The sequence below is a fragment of the Tenrec ecaudatus genome, chromosome 8, assembly GCF_050624435.1.
Source record: "Tenrec ecaudatus isolate mTenEca1 chromosome 8, mTenEca1.hap1, whole genome shotgun sequence".
In the NCBI taxonomy this organism is placed as follows: domain Eukaryota; kingdom Metazoa; phylum Chordata; class Mammalia; order Afrosoricida; family Tenrecidae; genus Tenrec; species Tenrec ecaudatus.
In genome coordinates, this window is record NC_134537.1 from 145966777 (window position 1) to 145993527 (window position 26751).

The 26751-nt window shown below is 42.7% G+C and overlaps 1 protein-coding gene and 1 pseudogene across 4 annotated transcripts in view; one reads left to right on the plus strand and one right to left on the minus strand.

The window, feature by feature from the left end:
* Positions 1–1395: 1395 nt before the first annotated feature.
* Positions 1396–1799, plus strand: LOC142455292 (small ribosomal subunit protein eS24 pseudogene; annotated as a pseudogene).
* A 6618-nt stretch (positions 1800–8417) lies between these two features.
* Positions 8418–26751, minus strand: part of UBXN2A (UBX domain protein 2A) — a 50756-nt gene continuing 32422 nt past the window's right edge. For all 4 annotated transcript variants that reach the window (XM_075557049.1, XM_075557050.1, XM_075557051.1 and 1 more), the window contains 4 exons: positions 24352–24458; positions 19902–20039; positions 13774–13932; positions 8418–8787 (listed from right to left, as the gene is read on the minus strand). In XM_075557049.1, the coding sequence (XP_075413164.1) occupies positions 8595–8787; positions 13774–13932; positions 19902–20039; positions 24352–24458 (597 nt within the window). In that variant the 3' untranslated portion in view covers positions 8418–8594. The remainder of the gene's footprint in view (positions 8788–13773; positions 13933–19901; positions 20040–24351; positions 24459–26751) is intronic.

The window sequence follows — 26751 nt, forward strand, 5'->3', positions numbered from 1 at the left end:
ACCACTGGGTGCACTAACTCAGAGTGAGTTGCTGGATGCTCACCTAGTGGGTAAAAATGCATACTATTAATGATCTGCCCAGTGGAGCTTTTTTTTGGGGGGGGCAAGAAGAGGGGATCCCACTTTGTATGATCCTTTGTGTAGTCAATAAAACATACATAAACTTCTGGTATTCTGTTTTCTGCCAAGATTCATCAGCAATATCTCTTGTTCTATGTTGTCTTCTAAATCCAGCTTGAACCTTGGCAGCTCCCTGTCAGTGCAGTGTGGCAACCGTTGTTGAATGATCTTCAGCAAAATTTTACTTGCATGCAATATCATTGATGGTGTTCTGTAATGTTGCATTCTGTTGGGTCATCTTCTTTTGGGATGGGTAGAAATATGGACCTCTTCCACTCGGTTGGCCAACTAGCTGTCCCCCAATTTTCTTGGCATAGATGAGGGAGTACGTCCAGTGCTTCATCGGCTTGTTGAAATATTTTAATTGGTATCCCATCAATTCCTGCAATCTTGTTTTCTGCTAATGCCTCCGTGCAGCTTCCACCTCTTTCAGGACCATTGGTTCCTGATCACATGCTACCTCAAGTGGGTCCACCTATCAGAGCGGCTTTTCCAAACACCAGAGGATTGGCCAAAGTAGACAGGTTTCAACAGAGCCTCTGTCCTAAGAACGGACTAAGGCTGCTCACTCGCCAGGAATTAGCCAGTGAAAATCTTGTCAATAGCAGCAAAACACTGTCAGACACTGAAAACTTCACACCCACTGGGCTGGCTTTAATGAGAACAATAGGGGAATCGATGACAAGGATCTACACATAGCCTCCTCCCTCGCGGACGGGCAACAGAAAAGTGGGTGAAGGGAGATGCTGGAAGTGTAAGATGTGACAAAATAATAATTTACAAATTAACAAGGGTTCAGGAAGGAGGGGAGGGTGGGGAGGGGGAAAAATGAGGAGCTGATACCAGGGGCTTATGTGGAGAGATGTTTTGAGAATGATGAGGGCAATGAATGTACCAATGTGCTTTATACAATTGATGTATGTATGGATTACGATGAGTTGTATGAGCCCCCAATAAAATGATTTTTAAAATTTAAATAAGAAATAAAAACAATAGATAATATGGCAAGAATGTAGGGAAATCAGAACTCTTGTACATTGCTTGTAGGAATGTCAAATGGGAGCCCGTTTGGAAAAGAGATAGTTTCTGAAAAAGTAAAATGTATTACCACAAGGCTTAGCACTTCCACTCCTAGGTATCTATCTACCCAAGATATTTATAAATACCCTAGGTATTGATCTACCCAAAATAAATGAAAACAGAAGTCTAGATATAAATGTGTAGCTTAAAAAAACAAAACCGCTTTTTTTCATCTCTGGCTGTCTGAACGTTCTGTGCCATCATGAATGACACGGTAACCATCCGGACCAGGAAGTTCATGACCAACCTACTACTTCAGCGAAAACAAATGGTCATTGATGTCCTTCACCCTGGGAAAGCAACAGTGCCTAAGACAGAAATTCGTGAAAAACTAGCCAAAATGTACAAGACCACATCAGATGTCATTTTTGTATTTGTATTTAGAACCCATTTTGGTGGTGGCAAGACTACTGGCTTCGGCATGATTTACGATTCTTTGGATTATGCAAAGAAAAATGAACCTAAACACAGACTTGCAAGACATGGCCTGTAGAGAAGAAAAAGACCTCCAGGAAGCAACGCAAGGAGCGCAGGAGCAGACTGAAGAGAGTCAGGGGACTGCAAAGGCCAGCGTGGGTGCTGGCAAAAAGAAAGAATAAAGCATCTACAGGGACTTGATCTGCACTGGTTATGTGGATTTTTCACCAGAGAATTAATAAACTATAAAATCTTTTTTAAAAAACCCACAACCGCTTTTTTAAAAGTTAATATGATTAGCTGTTATTCATAATGGCCAGAAGGTGGAACAAATTCAAATTTCCAACTGATGGATATGCAAGATGTGTTACATTTGTCAAATGACACCAATGACAAAGAGGGATGAGGCCCATGTCAGCTATGTGAATGACATGTCAGCTATGTGGATGAACCCTGAAGGGTAAGGCAAGTGGAAGAAGCAATTCGAGACCACACAGCGTACAATTCCATTTTTAAAGGTCCATAGCACACAAACCTCTCAAGACAAAAAGAAAAATGTAGACTTGCCCATCGGGACAATTCTGTGAGGGCAACAAGAACTGTGCTATGAGAATTGTCTTGGGGACCCTTACCCCATCCACCCTACTGCCCTGCTCTTGCTCTTCCAGACTTCTTCCTCCCTAAACTCAACGGATATTTAGAAGGAAGTCAGTGTGAGTCCCCCAGGATGCCACGACGGCATGGGCTTCTTCAGGGAAGGCTGAGAAGGAAACGCCACGATAGAAGTGTAGAGACCTCGAAGGAGACTGTGTTAGGAACCAATAGCTTCATTTCTTCAAAATAATTGTTTAAATTGTGACTCAGGTGGTGGTTTACATTTCATACCATCACCCAGCAGTTAAAACCACTTCTCAGCACCACTTCCTGGTGTCTCTTTCCCTCCTATGCAGCCCCACCCTCCTCTTCTCCCAGGTCAGTTCCTGTCAGCCTTCCAGCCCACTGCTTCCTGTCCCCACTCCTGAAGCCTCCCCTCCCTTGGGAACCTCTGAAGTCGGTCCCCTTTGGAAGTCAGTCTTGGTCTTGGTTTTTGTCCTTACAGTTGTGGTCTCACACAGTCCTTCTGTGCTGGGCTGCCTTCAGCCAACAGCTTCACAGTTTGCTATTTCTGTTTAGTGAAGACTTCTATGATTTGGTAGTACTTTTGACTTAACTCCATATTCTACAACCATTAAATCGTATATTTTAAGATAAGAGAATTGTATGGTATATGAATTACAGCCCAAGAAAGCTTTCCTATGTGATCATGAGGTATTGACAGGATCAGGTGCCAAAGATGCAAAACAAACAACTATATTGATGTGAACTCGGGGATTGGAGTGGAAACCCAAAGCCCCTCTGTAGACAAATGGATTGGCCCCCACAGAGGGGTTAGAAGGAATGATTCAACCAAGGTATAGTATAGCACCCACAAATCACACATCATTTCTCTAGTTCCTGAATGCTTCCTCCCAACTACCATGACCCATTCTACCTTAAAAATCTGGCTAGCCTGGAGAATACACATTGATACAGATAAGAGCTCTGGGCACATGCAATTCAGGACAGATTAACCCCCTCAGGAACAGTAGTGGAAGTAGCAATATCATGAGGGTAGAGGGGTGGTCAGGGAGGGGGAAGGGGGAGCCCATCACAAGGTTGGATTTATAGCCCCCCAAGAGCATGGATAGCAGAAATGTAGGTGAAGGAAGACAATGGACAATCTAAGACACAAAATAATAATAATAATATATAATTGATCAAGGATTCAGGATGGTGGGAAGGTGGGGGAGGGGGGGAGAGGATCTTATACCAAAGGCTCAAGTAGAAAATGTTTGGGAAATGACGATGGCAACTTATGTACAAATATGCTTGATACAATTGATGTATAGAATGTTATAAGAGCTGGAAGCGCCCCCAATAAAATGATTTTTTTAAAAAAGGAAATGTGCTTCTAAAAAGAAAATTTTAAAAAAAAGTGCTTCTTCCTGGATGTTTGCATGGGAAATGAAGTTGTATTTTGTAGCCATCATGTTAGATTTTCCGTCACAACGGAAACTCCTTAGAAGGGATGTACTATCCAGTCTTAGGCCAATCATTGCATTTCCTGCCTCACTCCCTCCATCTACAAACTGCCCTTGACTGTAACTCTATAAACGCTGCAACCCTACAGCAGGGGATGCATGTGCCAAATATCTAATTCCTTGGCAATTAAGCGTAAACTCAACCTGAAGTTTCTTTGGGCAATCTACTTTTAGATCCATCATTTTCATGTGCTGTTAGCTCGCTAATCAATAGTCACTTGCAGTACCGGCCCTTTGTTTGTGTACCGCCACAAGTGTACTGTTGAAAAGCAAACTTTGTCTGCACAGAAAGGTAATTAAAAGAGAAAGACATTTGTTCTAACAGCTATTATCAATCAGTATGAGTCTAGTGACTGCTACATGTCTAATGGAGTTTCTGATCAAAAAGATAAGTTAAATCTCATGAGGGGAAACAGAAGAATCACAATGAACTAAGAAGCCTGCGCTCTGATTAAAACAGAAGATACAAGGAAAGAAGAAAAAGATCAAAACAATCCTAAAGGCTGCACATCAATATGGCAACAGTGGTTCCCTTTGGGGGTGGAATAGCAGGTAGTTTAAACATTTTCCCCATATCGACATTTTATACTTTTCTACGTGAATAGGAAGCGCATGTGTAAAACAGTACCTTTGCAACAAATGACGGAGACCCACGTCCCAGCCGTGACTAACAGGAGCCACTTCTAGCAATGTTAGAGTGAAACGGTTTGTAATGTCCATTTTCCATCCAGGAAAAGACAGAGATGCAAACCCTTCTGAGGAGCCCTCATGTTACTTCAGTTCAGGAGACCAAGACTGCTTTAAGCAACAACACAGAGCCATTAAGAGAAGATTGAAAAGGTAAAATGTGGACTTTTCTGAGATTTAAATGAAAGTGACATTGGTGAACGTATGGGACACAGAGACATCCATTGAATGTCAGTGGTTCCCACAGAGGGCTGCTGACAAAAAGGCAAATGCAGCCTTACAGAACTATCTCATCACAAGTGTAACTGTTTCACAGGTCTTTTTAATGAGCAGTTTTACATCTTTAAGAAAACAGTTCAAGCACTAGGAAAGAATTGTTTTCAAAATAATTTAAGGCACTGAAAGATGCACACGATAGCATATTTTCAACACTGAAACAGTGAAAAAATCCCCCACACTGACAGAAGTATTAAAAACATCACTATAAGCCCGCAACTGCATAGTAACCAGCACAATGGAATTTGCATTTCTCTATTTTAGCCACAGCACTGATTTTTAGGAAATAGAGGAGTTTTGAAACATCTATTTAAGTAAATTTGAAATCCACATCTAAAATGTTTGTTTTTCTTCAAGATTTCCTTTCCATGGAAGGACGTTTTCAAAGTCAGCCTATTTGAGAATTCCATACCTTTAATTGTGTGTGTATAGGTATGGATGTATATAGTATGTACATATATATGTATATATATCTATATATATATATCTGTATCTATATATCCCCAGGCCCCCCGCCCCCAATTTACAACTTTTAAACTTCCTGGCAGAAAGCTTTAGTGAGTGGTTCTCAAGTTAGAAAACCTTTGAGAATAGTATCGGCACTAATAAAATTTCTGTTTCAAAACTGAGGATTCTTGCCGCTAACAGGCCTTCTCTATCGGACCTCTCAACAGGGTGTATTCCATGTGTACACACACAAAATCCCCACCATACCTCCTGGTGGCTTTCCCACATGTACACAAAGCACGTTCCCAATACATGGTCCCTATACAAATATAAGGGAAGCATCTTCTGATAATGCAAACGATAAAATAAATGCTTAAAAATAACACTTCTACGAAACACTTTAGATTCTTTTGCAAATGTCAGTAATTGTTACTTTCTGTATCTGGAAGTCCATTGATTATACTTTTTAGGAGAATGCGATCACTTTTTTCACTCTAGATGGTGCTCAAGAATGGCTACAAACGTCACTGACAGTACACATTTCCCTGAGCCAGTTCTCAAGGCTGAGGATGAAAATGGCTCTCTCCATTGTTCTCCCTTTCTCCCCCCAAAACAAACAAACAAACAAACAATGGAAGGCAGGGTGCTGGGCAAAGCAGGAGGCAAACATCAGACCTAATGCTACAAGGTGAGCCACTGAGCTGTTGTACAATTCCCTTTTGAGGTGCCTGAGCCTCTAATAAAAACGTTATTTCAACATCCCAGCCTTGGCCTCACTTACAGGAGGGAACGTACTGCCAGCCTGAGTCGGTCCAGGTTAAAGAGGGCCTTCTCTAAGAGCAAGTGCGTGGGTGGGAATCCACAGGTAGATTTCAGCAGGGACTCTGTGGCCTATGGGGAAGGCAGGTTACAATTTGTTAAGGTGGAGGCTTAGTACAGAATTTATCAGCGTAGGTCTCTGACCACATCCTTAAGAATCCCTTAAAAGATGTAGGGCAGTGGGACCCAGTGGAAATACAATGGAGCAGAATGAGTGGGAAGTGGCAGGCAGGGGCATTTCTGAAAAGCTCCTGAGGGGTTCTGCCAGTCAGCTAGGTTCCCAAGGTGTGGTTCTAGGGACTCCTGGGTGATCCTGATACTTCCAGGGTGGCTGCAAGGTGCAACCGAAGCCCCGGTGATGCTGTTAGGTAAGCATTGAACTAACTGCTAACCACGAGGCCAGTGGTTCAAACCCACCAGTCACTGAGAAGGAAAAAGATAAAGCTGGGGATTTAGAACCCCGAAAACCCTATCTGGTGTCAGAATCGACCTCACGGCAGTGGGTTTGATAACGTCCAAGATATTTTCATAGTCAAACCAAGAAGTTATTTTCACTCATTCATGAGTGTACAGCAGCATTTTCTGGGGCTCTGTGATGCGTGACATTGCAAAAGATTGAATGTAGAAGCAGATACAAGAATCTACCTGTCTTAAAGCCAGGCAGCAAGGACATATATATGTATATATTGCAATCGACTTTTCTCACTTCTGTCTGGTGAAACAGCTATTCCCATGTTATTTATGTTCATGCAAAACAGGCGGATTGCCACTGGAGGGATGCTGTCAAAGGGGTGGCATTGCTAATACAGCGGTACGGATAGACAGAAGCCACCAGGACAAAAGGTCAGAAGTGTTTTCTACGACACCAGGGCCCTGGCAGCCCTACCAGCAGCAGGCACTGCGCCTGAGTGCCTGGGTCCCTGAATGTAGTTCTGTTGGGAGAAGCCTCGTTTGCCACCATTCAGAGTGACCCTACGTCTCCGACCACAACGCAACACTGCCTGGGCCAGGGCCGCCTCGCCATGGGTCCGATCGAGCTCACTGGGGCAGCCCTCGTGCCCGTTCATCGTGTTGAGCAGCTTGCTCTTTTTCTTTTTTTAAACTTAAGTCATTTTGTTGGGGCCTCTTATAACAATCCGTAACATTTGTACGTATGTTGCCATCATCATTTTCTTCCTACTTAAACCCTTGGCATCAGCTCCTCTTTGCCCCCTCCCTCCCACCTTCCCCTTTCTCATTGACCCTCACCATTACCAACCATGATGACAGTTTCCAGGGTCTCCTGACAACACATCACTCATTTTAAAATCTGCTTCAGTAGACCAATGACAAAAAAGCCTCTTAAGCGTTTTATCATTTTCAGGCAAGAAAACCTAATCTGACATTGAAAGACCAAGATCTAACTGGTATTAGTTACGTCTCAGATAAAAACCAGGGTTTCGTTGGTGGCAACAGAACAACCCTTTGAAGAACACACTGGTTGACTCTGCTGTCTCAGAGTAAGAAAAATACTTTGTGATGTGATTTTAAAATTAAACCCACTATTGAAAAAAAACATTTATAAATGATAAAGGGTTCATGAGGGAGGTAAGGGGGGGTAAATGAGCTGATACGAAGGTCTCAAGTAGAAAGAAAATGCTTTGAAAATGATGATGGCAACATATGTACAAATGTGCTTGATACAATGGAGATATGTATGGATTGTGATCAAAGCTGTACAAGCCCCTAACAAAATGATTTAAAAAGAAATTTAAACCACTAACAATGTGACAACACAGACATTACTAAGTGTTGCCAAGTGAATGAAGAAGCTCAAAAGTCAGCTGAAAACAAAGCTCTGATTTCCAAAAAGAAAACAGGAGGAGGACGGCGGTGTTCCTGGAGAGAAAACAACTAAAACAAAGGCCACGCTTTTAGAAAAGGTGAAAAGGTGCACAGGCGACGAGAAGGCGTGCACTTCGCCATGCAATTCTATTCCTAAATGAAAACGTATCTTAGGTACTGTTGTCAGACTAATATTTGAGTGTGTTTGGCCACAGGAGAATGAATATTGAGAATATTTTGAGGCTCAGGTTCAGCTGTGTTGAAAATATTGCCTTCCAACCATCTAATTGTATCACTTATCAAAGAATTAGCCCACAATATTTGACTTTTAATGTACTGACCTTTTTAAAATCTGAGACAGCTAATATTTTAATCCCTGCCAATCGAGAAGGTAATAAATACTATTTTCAGTGCATGAGCATGTTTACTAATGTATACCATTTTAAGATTCTAAGTGATACAGTTGTTACAATAGAAGGCGGCTTCAAAAATTTCATGAGAAAAAAAATCCATTACTTTTTCATTCCATTATGAAGCCCCATCGTATACCTTATACTTATTAATTAGTATTACAAAATAAGTATATTCCCTTTGAAAATCCTTTTGGGAAAAGTGCAAAGAAAACCGTTTCTAGTTGTATTTTCCTTGACAAACTTGTGTTTATTAAAAATATCCTCCGAAGGAAGTAGGACTTGAACCAGAAGTCCAGGGAATTTGACCTTTCTTATCCTCCATTTCGGTTGGCATGTGCACTGAGAACCATCCCTCCTCCGTTACCCTCGCGCTGAGTCTATAAAGCCCGAGCTAGGAAAGCCCTCCAAAAGGCTCGGCTGTTCTCTGCAGTCTCTGGATGACGACGGCATTGTGCACATCTGCTTCTTCCAGAGTGAGGGCTTCATCCAGCAACCTGAGGACGGGAAGCGCCGTTGCCAGGGAAAAGGGAGCGCTTCTTTGAGATCCTTGGGATTTTTCGATGAAATCTTTGACGTGGCTTACCCTGGAGAAAAGCACAAACTGTTCATGTAATTGTATGAGCATGTGGACAAACTGATTTCTGGCACTAAATGCTGACAAAGGTATCTGGCATGTTGATACATAGAGCACTCATTTCACGAACTAATCATGTGGGCGACTTTGAAAGGTTAGGAAGTACTGTTAAGCTTTGTGGGTGTGAAAATGTATTATAGTTCCATTTTTAAAAAAGTCCTTAATGCTTAGAGATACTTACTGAAATATTTATAGGAAGCCTGCAATTTCCTTTAAAATAATGGAAGTTCATTAAGTTTCTCATTGCTTTTGTATCTGTCTAGAATTTTCTAGAATGGAAAGCTGATCCATCTATCTCTAACTCATCAGAAATAACCCAAAATATGATTCTGCACAAAACAGGTTACAATTCTTCAATGCCAGGTCATGCTGTGCTTCAAATATAATTCGTAAAATACATACATAAATGTGCAGTTTCTGATGTTATTCCGTTATCCTTAAGGTCAGTGAGGTGGAACGTTTTGGCGGGTACAGTGAGCACAGGGTTAAGTCATTCTAATGCAACACAATCACTGTGACCTGGAAGGTGCTTCAAAGTTAAGCTCATCTGACTACGGAGAAAACCTTGTTGCCCGCGAGCCATCTCAGAGACCCTGCACCGAGGAGAGCAGCCCTACAGTTTCCAAGATTCTAAAGCTTCACAGACGCTAGACTATAAATAGCCACCCTCCTCTTCCTCCTGCAGAATTCCAAGCAGATCTGAACAACCAATCTTGAGGCTAGAAGCACCTCTGGGTGGTGGGCAGAAGAGAAGGAGGCCAGAGAGAGAGAGAGAGAGAGAGAGAGAGAGAGAGAGAGAGAGAGAGAGGTGCAGCCACAGGTCATCAAAACTAAGGGGCCACTCACTGATTTAGGACCCATCATTACTTTATGTCAATCAAACTAAGGCAAAATATTAAATTTTTAACTATTTACTGAAATAATGTTTTCCCCAAATTTAGGCCTAAATAGTTATCATATCACTCTCATGCTTGTGTATCAGGAAAAATGTTAAGTAGATTAAGATGGTTAAGGTATTCCTGAAAATTTTTAAACACCCCACTATCCGGAATCATGTGACTCAGTCGTCCACATACAGAGCTTGCCACACAATCCTTTGCGCCACCGGCTGTGCCGGTGATGCGGATTCCTTCAAAAGCGTCCTACTCTCGGGGGTGGTCCTCACACAGCCAGCCGAGAACCTGGCTGCAAGTGTAGTGGCAGGTGCTAAGGCGAAAGCAGTTACCATGTACACTCACGAATATACTTACGAATAAGCCGAGTTTCCGGCACATTTTTAATGCAGTTTTTGTGGTGCCTCAACTGCTAGTCGGGTCTGCATATACCCGAGTGTATATATGTTCTGACTATCTCAGGGCCAACGGATTATAGGACACATCCCTATTGCAGAGATGCAAAAATGTGAAAGAAAAAATAAAGTCTACTTTGGATATAATGATATGTGGCATATCCCTCAAGATGCAGAATTGCCGTAATCAATTCATTAAAATCACTGCATCTAATTAAATCTATAATAGCAAAAAACCCAGCAAACTCATCACCATCGGGTTGATGCTGATTCACAGTGATCCTATAGCACAAGGTAGAACTGCCCTTGTGGGTTTCCAAGACTAAATCAGTGGTTCCCCGCCTTCCTAATGCTGTGACCCTTTAATACAGTTCCTCATGTTATGGTGACCTCCAACCATAAAATTATTTTCGTTGCTACTTCATCACTGTCATTTTGCTACTGTTATGAATCAGGCAACCCCTGTGAAAGGGTCATTCAACCCCCCCAAAGAGGTCGCGACCGCTGCTCTAAATCTTTAGTAGAAAGCCTCATTTTTCTCTTGCAGAGTGATGGGTAGTTTTGAACTGCTAACCTTGGAGTTAGCAGGCCAACGTGTAACCCACTATGCCACCAGGGCTCCTTAAATCTGTAAGGGTTACCCCAGAAGTTTAAGACATGCTCCTGTGTATTTTATTTGACTACTAAAAATTGGAATAAGTACTGGCTAAAGCTTCTATTAATGAAGATAAGTATTAACTAAACAAGAAGACAATAGAGATGAGAGGAACTGGGGAAACATTTGTTCAAAGATTGACTCTTGTGCCAAGGCAACGGGTGGTAGACCCCTACCTTACAGCCAAAGAGCACTCGACACGGCATGAAGACCTGACCCAGGTGGAGCAATCGGGCCACGTCTCTTACAAATCTAGATGTGGAGAATAACAACTTTGGTTCCCCCTCAGGGGCTTTAGCAACTAGGTCTGGGCTCCTGTTGTGGAAATCCCATGAGTGCAGACACGAGACAGTGTCTGCCTGGTTCCCAATGCTCCCCAGTTTCTATCCCAGTTCTTTGAAATGGCCAGTTCGAGCCCACCCAGGGACGCCAAAAAAAAGAGAAATGGCCAGTCTTCTGTGTTCAGTTTAGTTTTGGCACGTGACAACCAAAGATGCTCGGCTGAAGCATCTACAGATGACTGATCTCCAAACCCAAACCAAACACACTGCTATCAAGTCAATGCTGGTCCATCGCGACCCCCTGTGGGTATCTGAGACGGTAACTGTTCACAGGAGTAGCAAGCCTAGTCTTTCTCCCTGCAGAACTGCTGGTAGTTTTGAACTCCCGACCATGAGGATCGCAGCCCAATGCATAACCACTATGCCACCAGGGCACCTTCTAAGTATGACTGGGTTGTTTTTTTCTATGTAACTTGGAATTAGTGATGGTCTACTAAATGGATTGAGGCTGGTACTGGCAAAGGTACAAAAGCTAGTAAGTGACAACTATCATCTATTTGCAGGGACACAGAACTAGAGCGATAGTGGCGAAAGTCGAAATAAACACGAAGGAGAAATTCATTCACGTGTCATAAAAACTTAAAGGACTCAGATTCATTAAGTAATAATCAAATGGCAATGGGAAAAGAAGGCAACGACAGTGTTCAATAGTTTATGTTAGATAGTAGGATACTATCTATTGAACGATCCTTAACATTAAAAAAAACCTTATTATTAAATGCATGTGCACAGCTATGATGATAAAATCCTAGAGCTGGGAATGCAGTTGCTAGCTGCCTGCCAGTCAGGGGGTTCCAACCCTTGGGAACCTTAAGCACAACCGAGGGAACCATGGCCTGGTTCCGCGCCAACTTCACCAGTGCTCCTGTGCTGAAGCCCATTGTTGCCGCCACTGGGTCAGTCCATCTCAGTGAGGACCTTCCTCTTTTTCGTTCCCCCTTTCCTTTACCAACCATGATGTCCTTCTCCAGGGACTGGTCTCTCTTGACAACACGTCTAAAATAAGACAAAGTCTCTCCATCCTTTCCGTAGGGGGGCAGAGATTCTGGCTGGAAAATTTCCAAGACAGGTCTGTTTGTTTTTCAGACAGTCCATGGTACTTTGAATATTCTTCTCCCGCCCTGTACTTTAAATGCATCGATTCTTCTTTGGTCTTCTTTATTCAATGTCCAACTTTCACAAGCTTCTGACTTGATTGAAAATACCATGGCTTGAGTCAGGCCTTTCTTAGTCCTCAAAGTAACACCCTTGCTTTTCAACACTTTAAAGAGGTCTCGTGCAGTTGATTTACCTAATGCAATCTGTCGTTTGATCTCTTGACTACTGCTTCCATGAGCAGTCACTGTGGAGCCAAGCAAGATGAAAAAATTAACCACTTCAATCTTCTCTCCTTTTATCATGATGTTACCCACTGATGCAGTTGTGAGGTTTCCTGTTTTCTTTACTGAATCGAATCCATTACAAAGGCTGTAATCGTATTACCATGAACAAATGCGTCAAGTCCTCCTCACTTTCAGCAAGCAAGGTTGTGTCATCTGTCTATCACAGGCGGTTAAAAGGCCATTGTCCAATTGTGATGCTACATACTTCTTCATGTAATCCAGCTTCTCCGATGATGTGCTCAGCACACGGATTAAGTAAGGATGGTGAGAGGCTATCACCCTGCCACACGCCTTTCGTGACTTTAAACCACGCAGAGTTCCCTTGTTCTGTTGGCACAAACTGTCTCTTGATCCATGTTCGCCACAGTAGGACAAACTGCCAGATCAACAGTGGCTACAATGTCGAGAGACCACCATGTTTCTGTCAGTTTGTTGTACTGTGGTGGCTTGTGTATTGCTGTGATGCTGGAATTATCTGTTGCACAAAACCTCTTTCCAAACTAAAACCAAACTCACTGCCATCAAGTCTATGCTGACTCATAGCAACCTCACAGGGCAGAGTAGAACTGCCCTTGTGCGTTTCCGTTTATGGGAGTAGAAAGTCTCTTCTTTTTCCCTCGGAGTGACTGGTGCCTTCAAACTGCTGACCTTTCAGATTGCAGCCCCCCGTGTGGAATGCTGAAACGTAAGGATGTGACTGGGAGGACAAAGCGCTCCTCACCCAAGCCAGAGTACTTTCAATTGCCTCGTGTGCACGAGGAAAATGGACACAGAAGAACCAATGTGTTTGAACTTGGTGCTGGCGAAGAACACTGAAGGCACCACGGACTGCCAAAGGACAGACAGATCTGCCTTGGGAGAAGTGGGGCCAGAGTGCTCCACAGAGGCAAGGATGGCGAGACTTTAACCTCAATACTTTGGACATGTTGTCAGGGGGGACCAGGCCCGGAAGAAGGGCATGATGCCTGGGGAAGTGAAAAGAGGAAGGCCGTGGGCAAGATGGACAGACACAGGGGCTGCACCAATGGGCTCAAGCTAAAGAGCAATTGTAAGGATGGCGCAGGCCCAGGCCGTGTTCTGTTCTGCTGTATGCGTGTAGGGTAGCCAGGGGTCCAACCTGCTTGATGGCACTTAACAAACAAAATATTTAGAGAACTGTTTATTAATATCCTTGACTTGTTCTTAAAAATAACCTTTCTCTGAACTGAAAAGAAATTATATTTCATCTCAGGAAATAATCAAAATAAGTATTGAAGCAGAGAAGACTCACCTATGAGAAGTGTTAAATTTCTGGATGATCCTTTCCCCATTGGCTAGCCAGATCTGCACACTGGTGATGGGTTCCCGATGGTCCAATGGGACGGCACTCACCCCGTCTTCACCATCCACTGCAGAACTCTTTGCTTTGCAAACGATCTTTGGTGTGGCACTAAAAAAAGCCCAAAGTCAGACACATTTTCCCACTGCACATAAGTTTATCACTAAACAATTACTGTATAAACTTTACACACCGATACTCTGTACCTAGGATTAGTAGCCAATGGCTTTGGGAAGACTTTTGTATATTATACATTTATGTACCAGAAAACAAACATACAAAAAACCACAACTAGTTCAAAGTGAAGCTGAGAAATAAAAACACAAATACTGCAAGTACAAAATACAGTGGAAAAAAATTTTTAATATGGTGGAAAAGAGATCTACTCAAATGCAGAAAAAGGGGGTTCATACTGAAATGACCAAAACAATACAGACAGCAAAAGTTTCCTTCGATGTTCTTACTGTGAGCCAAGTAGTAACCCAGGGGGCTATGAGCTGGATTGCTAATCGCCAGCCACTCAAGGACAGAAGAGGAGGCTTTACGCTCCTATAAAGAATTAGTGTAGGAAACCCACAGGGGCTTTGGTTGTACAGAGTTGCTAAGGCTCCATGGTGGTGTAGTGGTTACACAATGGGCTGCTAACTGCAAGGTCAGCAGTTTGAAGTCATTAGTTTATCTCAGGAGAAAGACAGGGATTTCTAATCCAATTAAGAGTTAGTCTTGGCAAACGTGTGCATAAGCAAATGTGGTGAAGAAAGCTAATGGTGCCCAGCTATCAAAAGATATAGCATCTGGGGTCTTAAAGGCTTGAAGATAAACAAGCGGCCATCTAGCTGAGAAGCATCAAAGCCCACATGGAAGAAGCACACAAGCCTGTCTGACCATGAGGTGTACAAGGGACCAGTTATCAGACATCAAAGAACTAAAAATCGTATCAGTGGGTGCCCACCTTCCTAATATGAACACTGTAAACAAGCGTGTGCATAAGCAAAGGTGGTAAAGAAAGCTGATGGTGCCGGCTATCAAAAGAGATAGTGTCTGGGGTCTTAAAGGCTTGAAGATAAACAAGTGGCCATCTAGCTCAGAAGCAACAAAGCCCACATGGAAGAAGCACACCAGCCTGTGTGACCACGAGCTGTCGAAGAGATCAGGTATCAAGCATCAAAGAACAAAAAAAAATCATATCACTGTAAATGTGGATGAGTGCAGAGTGGAGACTCAAAGCTCATTGATTGGCAACCGGACAACCCCTTACTGAAGGGTTGTGGGGAGATGAGCCAGTCAGGGTGCAGGGTAGCAACGATGAAACATACAACTTTCTTCTAGTTCTTCAATGCTCCCCCCCCCCCACTATCATGATCCCAATTCTACCTTACAAATCTGACTAGACCAGAAGATGTACATTGGTACAGATAGCACCTGGAAACACACAAGGAATCCAGGATAGAGGATCCCTTCAGGACCAGTGGTGAGAGTGGCGATGCCTGGACGGTGGAGGGACGTGGGATGGAAAGGGGGAATGGATTACAAGAATCTACGTATAGCCTCCTACCTGGGGGATGGACAACAGAGAAGAGGGCGGGGGGAGACATCGGACAGTATAACATATGACAAAATAATAATTTATGAATGATGAAGGGTTCATGAGGTATAGGGGAGTGGGCAGGGAGGGGGGAAATGAGCAGCTGATATTAAGGGTTCAAGTCGAAGGCAAATGTTTTGAGAATGATGATGGCAACAACTGTACATATATGCTTGACACAATGTATGTATGTATGTATGGATTGTGATAAGAATCATACAAGCCCAGAATAAAATGATAAAAAAAAAAAAGAGTCCGGAAGTTCACAGGAGCAGTCCTACCCTGTCCTCTGGAGTCACTATGAATCAGAATCGGCTCAACGGCAGTGAGTTTGGTTGGTTTTCTGGTGTACCATGTAAATCAAAGTTAAATGCTTTTTAGCCATTTGTCTTACTCCTAAAACTTACCACTTAACAAAGAAGGTTCAATGTTGCCCCTAATTTGTGACTTATAACTGCTAAAGATTACACAGGTGGTATGGGATGGGCTGGGAAACCGACATTTCACCTTTTTTTGCAACAAGAAGACCCCTCACACACTTGAGGTTTTCCCAGTGCTGTCCTCATAAGCCATGTTCAACATCTCAACAGTTTCTGCGACATTTTTCTTGAGCAGGCAACAAAATTTCACAGCTGCATGCTGTTCTCTTAAATCAGCCATCACAAAAATAAGGTTTGAGTGAAACAGCTCTTACAAAAAAATTCACTGTGACCACAGAGAATCTTCCCAAGTGATCCCACTGGGTGCACTAATTCAGAGGGAGTTAGATGTTTGCCTTCTGGGCAAAAGCCCACCTTGTTTTTTGTGGGTTACATCCTTCCTTGTATGTATAATGTGAACTAGAAACAGCAGGGGTAGGGAATAAAGACCAGCTAACATCTCCCCAAAGAGAAGCAGTTCCAGCCATCAGATGAAGGGTATGTTCATGACAGTTTTGACAGGTCTAGCCCATGAATGAGGTCATAAACACCCAGACTAAAAAGCTTCCACATCCCTGCTCTGGAGCTGGTGCTCTGTCTGTGGCCTTGAAAGTCTGCAACTCAATGTCCAGACAAGAAAAGAAATCCCCCTTTCTACACGGCTTCCCCCCACTGCCTCCATTTCTGACGTTCTACTTTCTATCCATTCAGATCTACCTAGTGCTCTCCAGATTTGTAATCTCAGCTGGACCTTGTTCTGCAGGACTGCTATGAGGCACAGTGCACTCGGTGGCAGGGTGTGGGGCAGAGTAGTCTCCTAGGGTCACCATATACTCCTTTCATGTTGGCTTCTCAGAAGTGAAAAGTCAGAGCATTTCCAGCATCAGTGAGTTGTGAACACAGAGCTATTAAACATTAGGTCACATATTCCAAAACACAGATTCCAGTCAGACCCTGGGGTTCCTGCTTTTCTAGCCAGACTGCACAGACATAATCCCAATGCCTAAGGCAAAAATGGACCATGCTTGGTAAAGTAGAGGGGAAGCAAAAACCAGGGAGACCCTTGACGAGATGGACTGACACAAGGCCTCCAACTGTGGGGATCTGGGCAGCAGCGTCTACCATCTGTTCCACATGGGGCTGCTACAAATCAGAACCAACTGTCAGCACCTAACAACAAGCTGCTTACTAGGCTCTTACTGGACCTGATGGTAACTCAGAAAAAAGTTTTTTAAAGGTTCAGCAGCAGTTCTCAATCTGTGGGGTCGCAACCCCGTGTGTGTGTGTGTGTGTGTGTGTGTGTGTGTGTGTATGTGATGACTCTTTCACAGGGTCACCAGATTCATCACAGAGGCAAAATGACAGTGAAGTAGCAACGAAAATAACTTTATGGTTGGAGAGTCACCACCACATGAGGAACTCTGAAAGGGTGGAGGCATGAGGAAGGTTGAGAACCACTGTCTCAACTCCATGGAAGTCAGGAGGAGGGCAAGGATCCCGCAGGCAGCTCTAGTCTGTCCCACCGGAGGCGCTGTGGGTTGGGGTGGGCTTCATGGCAACCAACCGCAGCTGCTGGGTCACAGAGAACCCACCTGGCCCTTTTTCTACTTTTGTCTTCTTTGCTACCTTTACCGACAGACAGCTCCAGTTACTACAGCCCCCTTCAAGGAGACACTTCGAAATCCCTCCAAGTTGGGTGCAAAGGGGGTGGGGGGAAGAATGAGGAGCTGATACCAAGGGCTCAAGCAGAAAGAAAATGTTTTGAAAATGATGATGGCAACACGTGTACAGATGTGCTTGACACCATGGATGGATGGGCGGATTGTGATGAGATGCAGGACGAGCCACCAATAAAATCATTTTTTAAAAAATTACTCCAAGTCAACACATTTGACTCATCACCACGGCAGCAAGAAAAGGGCCAAAGTGTCCTGTTTGTCACTCCAATGTCTAACATGTAATAGAAGCTCTTTGTAAATACTCGAGTAAGTACAATTAAAATAAAGCCCATTAACTTCTCAAAGTCTGTATTTTCAAGAATACTGACTGCTTTCACCCAGGGACCATGGTCTACTTAAAACAGAAACTCCCCGTCTGCAGGCCTGTGCAGTCAGCCTCTCAGCTTACTAACAGTATCCAAATCGTAACGCACTACACCACCCGCTAGCTCCACAGTGAGACAGCGCCTGTGTGGATAAGATCTGATGGCTGAGAGTCAGAATGGGCGGGCGGGCACACAACGACCAAATAACGGATTCAGGGAAGGTTCATTATGTTTAAAGCAATTAAGTAACAGGTCGAGGGGAACAAAATGTTCTTAGTATCAAAGTATCAGCCCATGGCTGGCTGTGAAAGGAAAATACAACTTTGTAGCAAAGAGACCAGGCTGTTACTCTCTCCCTAAGCATACTGGGCAAAGAGTTACTATGTGCTTCTCCATGTGATACATCAAGTACTCATTTCCTTTTCCTTCACTTCATTTGATTACTAGCATAAAGCAGGATGTGTTAAGCGTACACTTGTTACTGTTTCATCTCTCTCTCTCACTAGGCTGTAACTTCATGAGGGCAGGGGTCAAGTCTCTAGTGTTAAGACTCTTATCTTCAGTGTCCGACATAATGTTTGGCACAAGTAAATAGGCAGTGAATACATACTCCGTTGAATAAAAAGATGAATTGGAATACTCAGAGTATATTGTCCCACATGGGGGAGGGCTTTTCAGAAGGCCAGTCCTGGCGGCCCTGACAGTGAAGCGGACACCTTCCTGAAAGGTTGGTGGTTGGAACCTGTCCAGAAGCTCTTTAGAGGGCAGCTCTGGCAACCTACTTCTGAAAGTTGCGATCAGAAGTCTGCCTTCAAAGCCCACGACACAGTTCCACTGTGCACGGCGCCTGGCTGCCCGAGTCAGAAAGGACTCCAGAGACCGGGCACGCAGTCACGTGGCAGATGGACTAAACTAGAAGTACTTAACAAAGTGCCTCTGAACTGCAGCAGTTAGATGACGCTTACGGAATTGTACCAGTGCATTAGAGCAAGACCTCTAGAGTTTGGGGGAAATAGTCTAGTTTTCCCATGAGCCCTCTGAAGGCCCCTTGTAAATTATTCCATTCATGAGTTTTTAAGCTCAGCTCTTTATAGATCAAACATGGTCTGTCACAGGAGCATGTTGGAAAAACTCTTCATTCGTAACTAAAAGCAAAAACTTCCCGTACAAAGTGGCGAGGGTGACCTAGTGGGAGGAAAGGAACGGACCTTCAACTCCAGGTAGTAGCCGAGGCGGGGCACAGGCTAACCAATTGGTTTCTGCTGAACAATTGAATCAAGTGGTGATGTCTGTCTGTCTATACATGTATAGAGATATGAGGGGGCTTCATATCATTTAAAGACTTGTTCTCTTTAGATAGAATTTTCAATGCTACTACTGACATTTGGGTGTCAAGTTGGACCTATGTATGCTACATTCAGGTGACCAACCAACCCCCCCCCCCACACACACACCACTGCATGTACTAACCACACAAACTGACCATGTCCAAATAAGTGGAGGTTGTTTTCACTGTCATACAGTGGCACACAGGAGGCAGGTCTTCTGGTTCCCCTCTGCTGTTTACTATGTGATTTGGCGAAATCACTGTACTCTGTTGAGCTGTTCTCTTAATAACAACCAAGGTATTACCGTTCGTTATGTTCGCCTCATAATTATAAAAATTAAAGAAATCAGTAGCATTATTTGAATACTGCTATCCAGGACAGACAAGTTGAGAGTTTAAATGGATTGTATCTTTACCTTCTCCACAGATGGAAATTTCTAAAAGAAATCACAAATGTGCTACAGAGATTAGCTCCTAGATTATAAAAGAAACCAAAGTATTTCATTATCACTTTGAAAGTCATATCCAGACGTTTGGGTATATATGAATCCGTATACAACTTAGCAACTTGGATAATTAAAAGGAGTGTTGACGCACAAAATAACCCATATCCACCGTCGTTGCAATCTGTCAAAAGGCATGCTTAGCTACAGAGCAGACTGGAAAGTGTGACGCTCTACAAGGACATCCTGTGAGCCCACTCACCTTCCCAGTCGGTGGCCCTGTCCTGAGAAGGGCTGGAACACGGGCTTCGTTGACGTACACACTTCATGCCTCTTATCCTCGACTTGAACATCCACCTCCTCCTTATCAAAAGCCCCCTGTAATTCCAAAGGCAATTCCCTTCGAAGGAAAAGAAACAAGGTGATACAAAGAAACGCTCCAGTGTGGCTGCTCCTTCTCTGAGAGCTCAAAGGGAGAGCGAGTTTCTCTCTAGAAATAAGCCGTCTGTTAACAGTCCTTACAGTGAAAGAACTACATTTATTGAAAGATACTATGAAATAATATTGACAATACAAAAAACCCAGAACAGAGAGTAATTTTTAAGATCATAAATTCACGTGTAGCTTTCCAGAAGTACCAAATTCATGATGTATTTGAAGACTACAAATGGCAAAATTTATTATCTGACCATTGTTAATGGTGTCCAAATAGGAGTAAAATATTCTACCCCCAAAAAATATTAAGCTACCCCCCAAAAATGTCAATTTTTAATGAAAACAAGATATTAATTTTGAGAAACAGTAATGGTTAAAAAAATTAACAAGGATCTACATGTGACCTCCTCCCTGGGGGATGCACAACAGAAAAGTGGGTGAAGGGAGATGTCGAACAAGGCAAGATATGACAAAGTAATAATTTATAAATTATCAAGAGTGCATGAGGGAGGGGAAAAATGAGGACCTGATACCAGGGGCTTGGGTGGAGAGCAAATGTTTTGAGAATGATGAGGGCAATAAATGCACAGATGTGCTTTGAACAATTGACGTATGTATGGATTGTGATGGGAGTTGTGTGAGCCCCTAATAAAATGATTAAAACAAGCAAAAGGAAAAAAATTAACATGTAAGAATTTTAAAAATGTTTTAATATTTGATCTTCTTACCATAGAGATGAAAATATTCTAGTTAGGACCAGACTTACATCTGTGTGGTGCTGTCTTTGTCTATGTTAAAGAGACCTATGTTTTTAACAACATAAGCCCCTGAGCACAGCGACCATGTCAGTTTTACTCACAAACATAATCCAATGGCAGGAATGGCAGGTGGTAGCACGTAGTGGGGCTGGGGCAAATATCTGGTGCGTGTTATAGTCTTTTGAAAGTAAGGTCTTTCTTCTTTTTATTTTATTTTATTATTATTATTATTTTAGTAAGGTCTTTCTTAATGATCACTTGGAAGCTTAGAATGTTATGAAAGAGTCTTAATGAATATACAAGTAATGGACTTCCATGGGGAAATAAGAATTATTTTTTTGATAGCAACACATTTTGAAAGAAATAATACAAATTCAGTTAGTAGACATTTCTACCTTGTGTGTTTTCTATAAGTTGCATTTCAAAAGGAAAGCTTAGATTTTAAAATGGAGAAATGATACATGTGTGTTCTTTAAAAAGATGGCATTAAAATGTATACATGTGTAATGTTGAAAGAGGCAGTGCTTGCAATCCCATTCTGACTGTAAAACTTTGGTGTGGTCCCTGGATTTTGTCTACGCAGACGGCAACTGTGGAGAATTAGCTTCCTTTTCCCCACACATGGGGTCAACCTACCCACACTATTCTGCAACCTCATCTTTTTTCTAGCAATGTGTCATAAACACCTTTCTTGTTAGTGTTCAGAAAGTATCGAGGAGGATATGGAGAAGTTATATCAAAACCTCATGAACTAATGGGTGTACAGCCATTTTGGAAAACCGTTTGGTGATTCCACATAAAGTTAAACAGAGTTGGCAGCAATTCTGCTCTGAGTTACATAGCTAAGGATAAAATGCAGGTCTATGTAAAACCTTGCAATGTTCAAGACAGCATTTTAATAGGAAAAAAATGGACACAACCCAAATATCCACCAACTGATGAATAGAGAAGTGAAATGTCATATATACACATTAATGGTCAAAGCTGCAGCATCATAATAGAAAAAAATGAGAACATGAATGTCTTTGACTGAAGAATAAATGTCACACACAAGATTAGATTTTTTAAAAGAAAAAAATTACTCCGAAGGTGTTAATTCACATATACACAAATTTATTCCAAACTGCAAAAAACACAAAAACAAAAACACTCGAAACTCAGTGTCAGTCCATTCCAACTTACAAAAAGCCCTTAGGACCGAGTAAAACTGCCCCTGTGGGTTCTGAAGCTCCAACCCTTTATGGGAGTAGAAAGCCTCATCTTTCTTCCAAGGAATTGCTGGTGGTTTCAAACTGGTAACCTTGTAGTTAGCAGCCCAAAGCATAACCCACTACACCATTAAAGTCCTTTATTCCAAACAAAACATGTTTAAACACATCTCTGCAATTAGTGTGTGGCTGCAGACAAGCTCTCTCAGTGAGAGACTTGGTCTCATTACAATGCCTGCAAACATCGAATCAGAGCCTGACTTCCAAGGAGCGCTGGTGGCTTAGCGGACACTAGCTATTGAGGGGCTAAACCCACGGTCAGCGGCTCAAATCTACCACCTCCCCCACAGGACAAAGATGAGGCTTAAAAGTTCCCCAAAAGATTTAATGTCTTGAAAACCAAAGATTGCTATGACTTGAACTTGACTTGATGGTAGTAGAGGGTGTGGTCTGTCTCACCAACTTCATTTGTAAGACTCGTAAGCAAAGGGGAAGAAAAGGATGTCAGACCCCAAATCAAATCAGTGGCGACCAAGGGCTGGGCCAGTTACATTCTAAACAGAGATCAGATCAGAGGCTGTTTGGAGGGATTCTAAAGGGGTATCTGATAGATTTTCTCAGTGAACACAGGAGGATCACAAAGGCTAGTTCTTAAAAAAACAACAACAAAAAACCCAGAAAACTGCCAAATGCACTGGTGTCAAAAAAGCCAAGAAAATGGTACCAAGGAATTTCTTCCATCATGACAATGCACCTGCTCATTCTTCAAGGGTAGCAAGGGCTGTCCTAGGATAATCTGACAGCCTTGATCTTCCCCCTTTGGCCTCTTGTTTCTCAAAACTAAAAGAACGTTGAAAAGGAACACACATTGGAGTCGGAGGATGATAAATTTGCTTCGATGTGGTGTAAATGAAAGTTCTCGGAATCCTCGGAGGCAGGGCAGAGAGTCAGAAAAACACTTTCCGACGTGTAAAGGACCTAGCCGGAGGCTATGCTGAGAAACAACTTCACAGTTTGATATTTCATTAATAAAGGTCTCTCTGAGTTTGTGGCAATATTTTTTATCTACCCACCTATGTGCTTTGTCTGGACATTGTTACACTGATTTACTTTGTTTCTATGGATTTGCCTAGTCTAGAAATTAATCCTACAGTATGTGGCCTTGTGTGTCTGGCTCCTTTTAACATAAAGTTTTCAAGCTCATCTATGCTGTGCTATGTAGCAATACTGAGTTCCTTTTTAAAGCCAGGAATTATTCCATTTCATGTATTCATATAAGTCTTAGAATCATAAATATTTACGTAGGAGATTGAAAATCATTGGAAATAAAGACTCTAAAAATTAATATTTAAATATGAATACTAAACAACACAAAGATGAAGTCAAACTTTGGCTTTAAAGATACTTCGCAAACTCAAGTTCCTAACTTTTCCCCAAAATTATAGCGTGGCTCTTTTCAGAAATTTATCTTATGAAAACTTGAATTTAAAAAGAAGCATATTTGAACCTCTTGGAGTGAGAGACTGGGCTTTCTACCCCCATAAACAGTTATGTCTCTGAAACGCACAGGGGTCACGGTGAGTTAGCACTGACGATGGCGGTGAGTTTGTTTTGGTTGGCGGGAGAGGCAGGGTCGCAGTTTCATAAGAGTTGGCCTTTGAGAATAAAGCCTTTATGTAAGGGGAGCGATAAGCCAGATGTGTCAGAGATGAGAAGTTTGACAGGTCAAAACAAGAAAACTAACACTGAAGGAAAAACAAACAGAACTAACCCTCAAACTCTCTTTGGAGGAAGTTACCCAGCAGGCAAAATGTGCTCAACTGTCATAACATGGGAAACTCCTGTTCGAAATCAAGTCTCAACGCTGCCCGAGTGCCTTGGTCTTACAGGTTTTATTTTTGTAAATCTCTGTTTGTAGAGACTGCTCATCCATTCCTTCTGTTTAGATAAGACGTCCGAGGTGGCCAAGGCTCCGAAACCTTTATTTTAAACTTTTGTTGACATGGTGGAGGCTATCGTTGATTCCAGCATTTAAGATCTGTGTGTGTGTGTGTGTGTGTGTGTGTGTGTGTATTTCTTGCTTTCTCTACTGGACAAGTCATTTTGACCTTCTCTATTACTCCGGAATTTTTACGATGTTGCATGGCCTTTCTGCTTCTCAGAGTTTGTTTTCATTTCTTAATGTAGTAGTAACACAATGTTATCATCTTGTGAACAAAAAAAGAAATATCTGTGATGTTTAGAAAATATACAAAGATTCTTCTTTATGAAACATGCTGAAAACATCATTCTACTTACAAGGACTACTTACCCCTTTTTGATAGAGTTCAGAAACTGCTGACTGGCACCATCAGAATAACTTCTGAAATCATCATTGACTGTGAATCCATTTTTCCATAATTTTATACTTAGATCAACCTGCAAAGCAGTAAGAAGCAAAATGCATCATGGTGATGATCAAAAAAAACAAAGTCAGTGCCATGGAGCCAATACTGCTGACTCATAGGCAGCCCCTGTGGGTTTCCAAGACTGTAACTATTTACAGGAGTAGAAAGCCCAGTCTTTCTCTCTTGGAGCTGCTGGTGGTTTTGAACTGATGACAATGAGGATTGTCGCCCACCGTGGAGTCATCACGAAACCACAAGAGCTCTTTATGCTAATGATAGAGGAGGTGAAGGCGTTAGTCTACTATTAATCAAATACTGGAAATAAAACACAGTTTGAGATTTGGTCTGTTAAGATTTAGTTTGTTAAAAGGCATCCAAGATGTAATGGCCCGCTCCCCTGTAATAAGAATTCCTGTTAAACTTAATTAGTAAGGATGTTCTAATTCAGGAGGAGGGCAAGCAGGGCTATATAGAAAACCTTAGTGGGCACCAGTCTGACAGCCCCTGGGATAATTAAGAGGTCATTTCTTGGTCTGCTAATTCCCTGGAGAAACGTAAACTATTTCCCTGTGAACCTTGCTCCCTTTTATCCCATGGTTTGCAAGTCCTCGGATCACTGTAAAGCCTCTTCATTATCTCCTCGGATTATTGCAAAGCCCACTTCTGGTCACACAGTTTAAGGTACAAAACTCGCTTGCTCTTCACTTTTCACTTGTTTTGGAGGTAGCGAACTTCATCGTTTCCTTCTGTCCGTGCTTGCAGACATAAGGTTGAAATGTCCTGTATCCACCTCGTCTCTGTTGTGGGCGGAACAGGGACAGGCACTTCTGGATCTCTTTGTCAGCAGGCAACAATAACATCATGGAGTCAGTTAGGAGTCTCAAAAAATTTGTCAGCATGTATTTTATGGGTCATTCTTAGAGCAAACTTCAAACGTAAAATATATTTTAAAAAATGGATGGTTCATCATACGCTACTATTTTAAAGTCAATCGTGAGTCATTTTCTTTGAGAGAACTCACGCGGAAACCTGTTGTGTACCATTTCAGAGGGTACCTGAGTTGAAGCCTCCTGCCCAGAATGGACTTTCTTTCTTTCTTTTTTTTTTTTTCAGAATGGACTTTCAAAGTTAGAAAAAGACTTGGTTTAAAATGATTCCAATAGTTAAATATAATGTACTGAGCAGGGAATAAACAGGTAATACCTTCATGAAAATATCAGTGTTATCACATGTACCAATGGCTTACTGCGATCACCAAGGCAGTGTTTATTCATGCCTTCTAAGTAGCAAGGACGCATCACTGCAGAAACTCAGGAAAGCTCAGGAACACAGCACAATGCAGAGGTACATCAGGCTCAGCACGATAGACTGATTAAAAATTGCTCCAGGACACATGAGCCTCTTCAAACCCCTCCATTGCCTCTGACATTCATCTGGCCAGTGCACAAATATTTACTGAGGGCCTAATATCAAACTGACAGTGCTTGACATCGGCCACAATGGCTCGTACAGAAGAGCTGGGCGGCTGGTGCCGGGCCAGGATCATTTCAGTCTGCTGTACGCAGGCTCGTGGGAGTCAGCACCGATCCACAGCAGCTGGCAACCGGACACAGGATAGCCACAGTATCTTACTCTGCCACTTATTAAGGACTTTCCCTCACTTACTGACTTCGCTCGCCTCTAAGTATCAAGTATAGAAGGGGAAAGAAACACAACAGGAGGTCAATTAAATGGCCCAAAGTCCAACTCAGCAAGGAGGGGGCTTGCACTGGGAGCAGGGCCCGGAGTCCACACTCTTAATCACCATCCCTTGCTTCCCTTGAGGTGGCTCACTGGCTGGAGGTTTATAGAACGAGCAGTTTCCATTCACACACGCTTGGCTTCCTGTCATTTCTGGATTGTTTACTGAGACCAAGCGTTTTCAGTAATGGATGGCACTCGGAAATAAAGGGAGAAGATGTTGTTTTTGTTTTTTTGTATGTGTGTGCTAAGAGGGATTTAGATACAACTGCATGCAGCACTTATGCCCCAAGTTGACTGGTGTAGGCTTGACAGACTGGGGCCCGTGTCTTCAGATTCAGTCAGCTACCCAGGTCCCTGGCTGGCACGCACCACCACTGGGCCAGCAGCTTGCCAGGGCATCTGAGGGGTTGACAAAGATTACACTACAAGACCATACGACAAAAAGAGGTAAGGCAGGAACTAGAAAAACTCCCCAAAGCAGCAGAAGGGAAGAACCAAAGCCACTTTAGGAATGAAGAATCAATGACAGGGAGTCAACAGTAGAGCTTGCAGGAGCGGTGAATTCCCTCACGTGGCTCTTT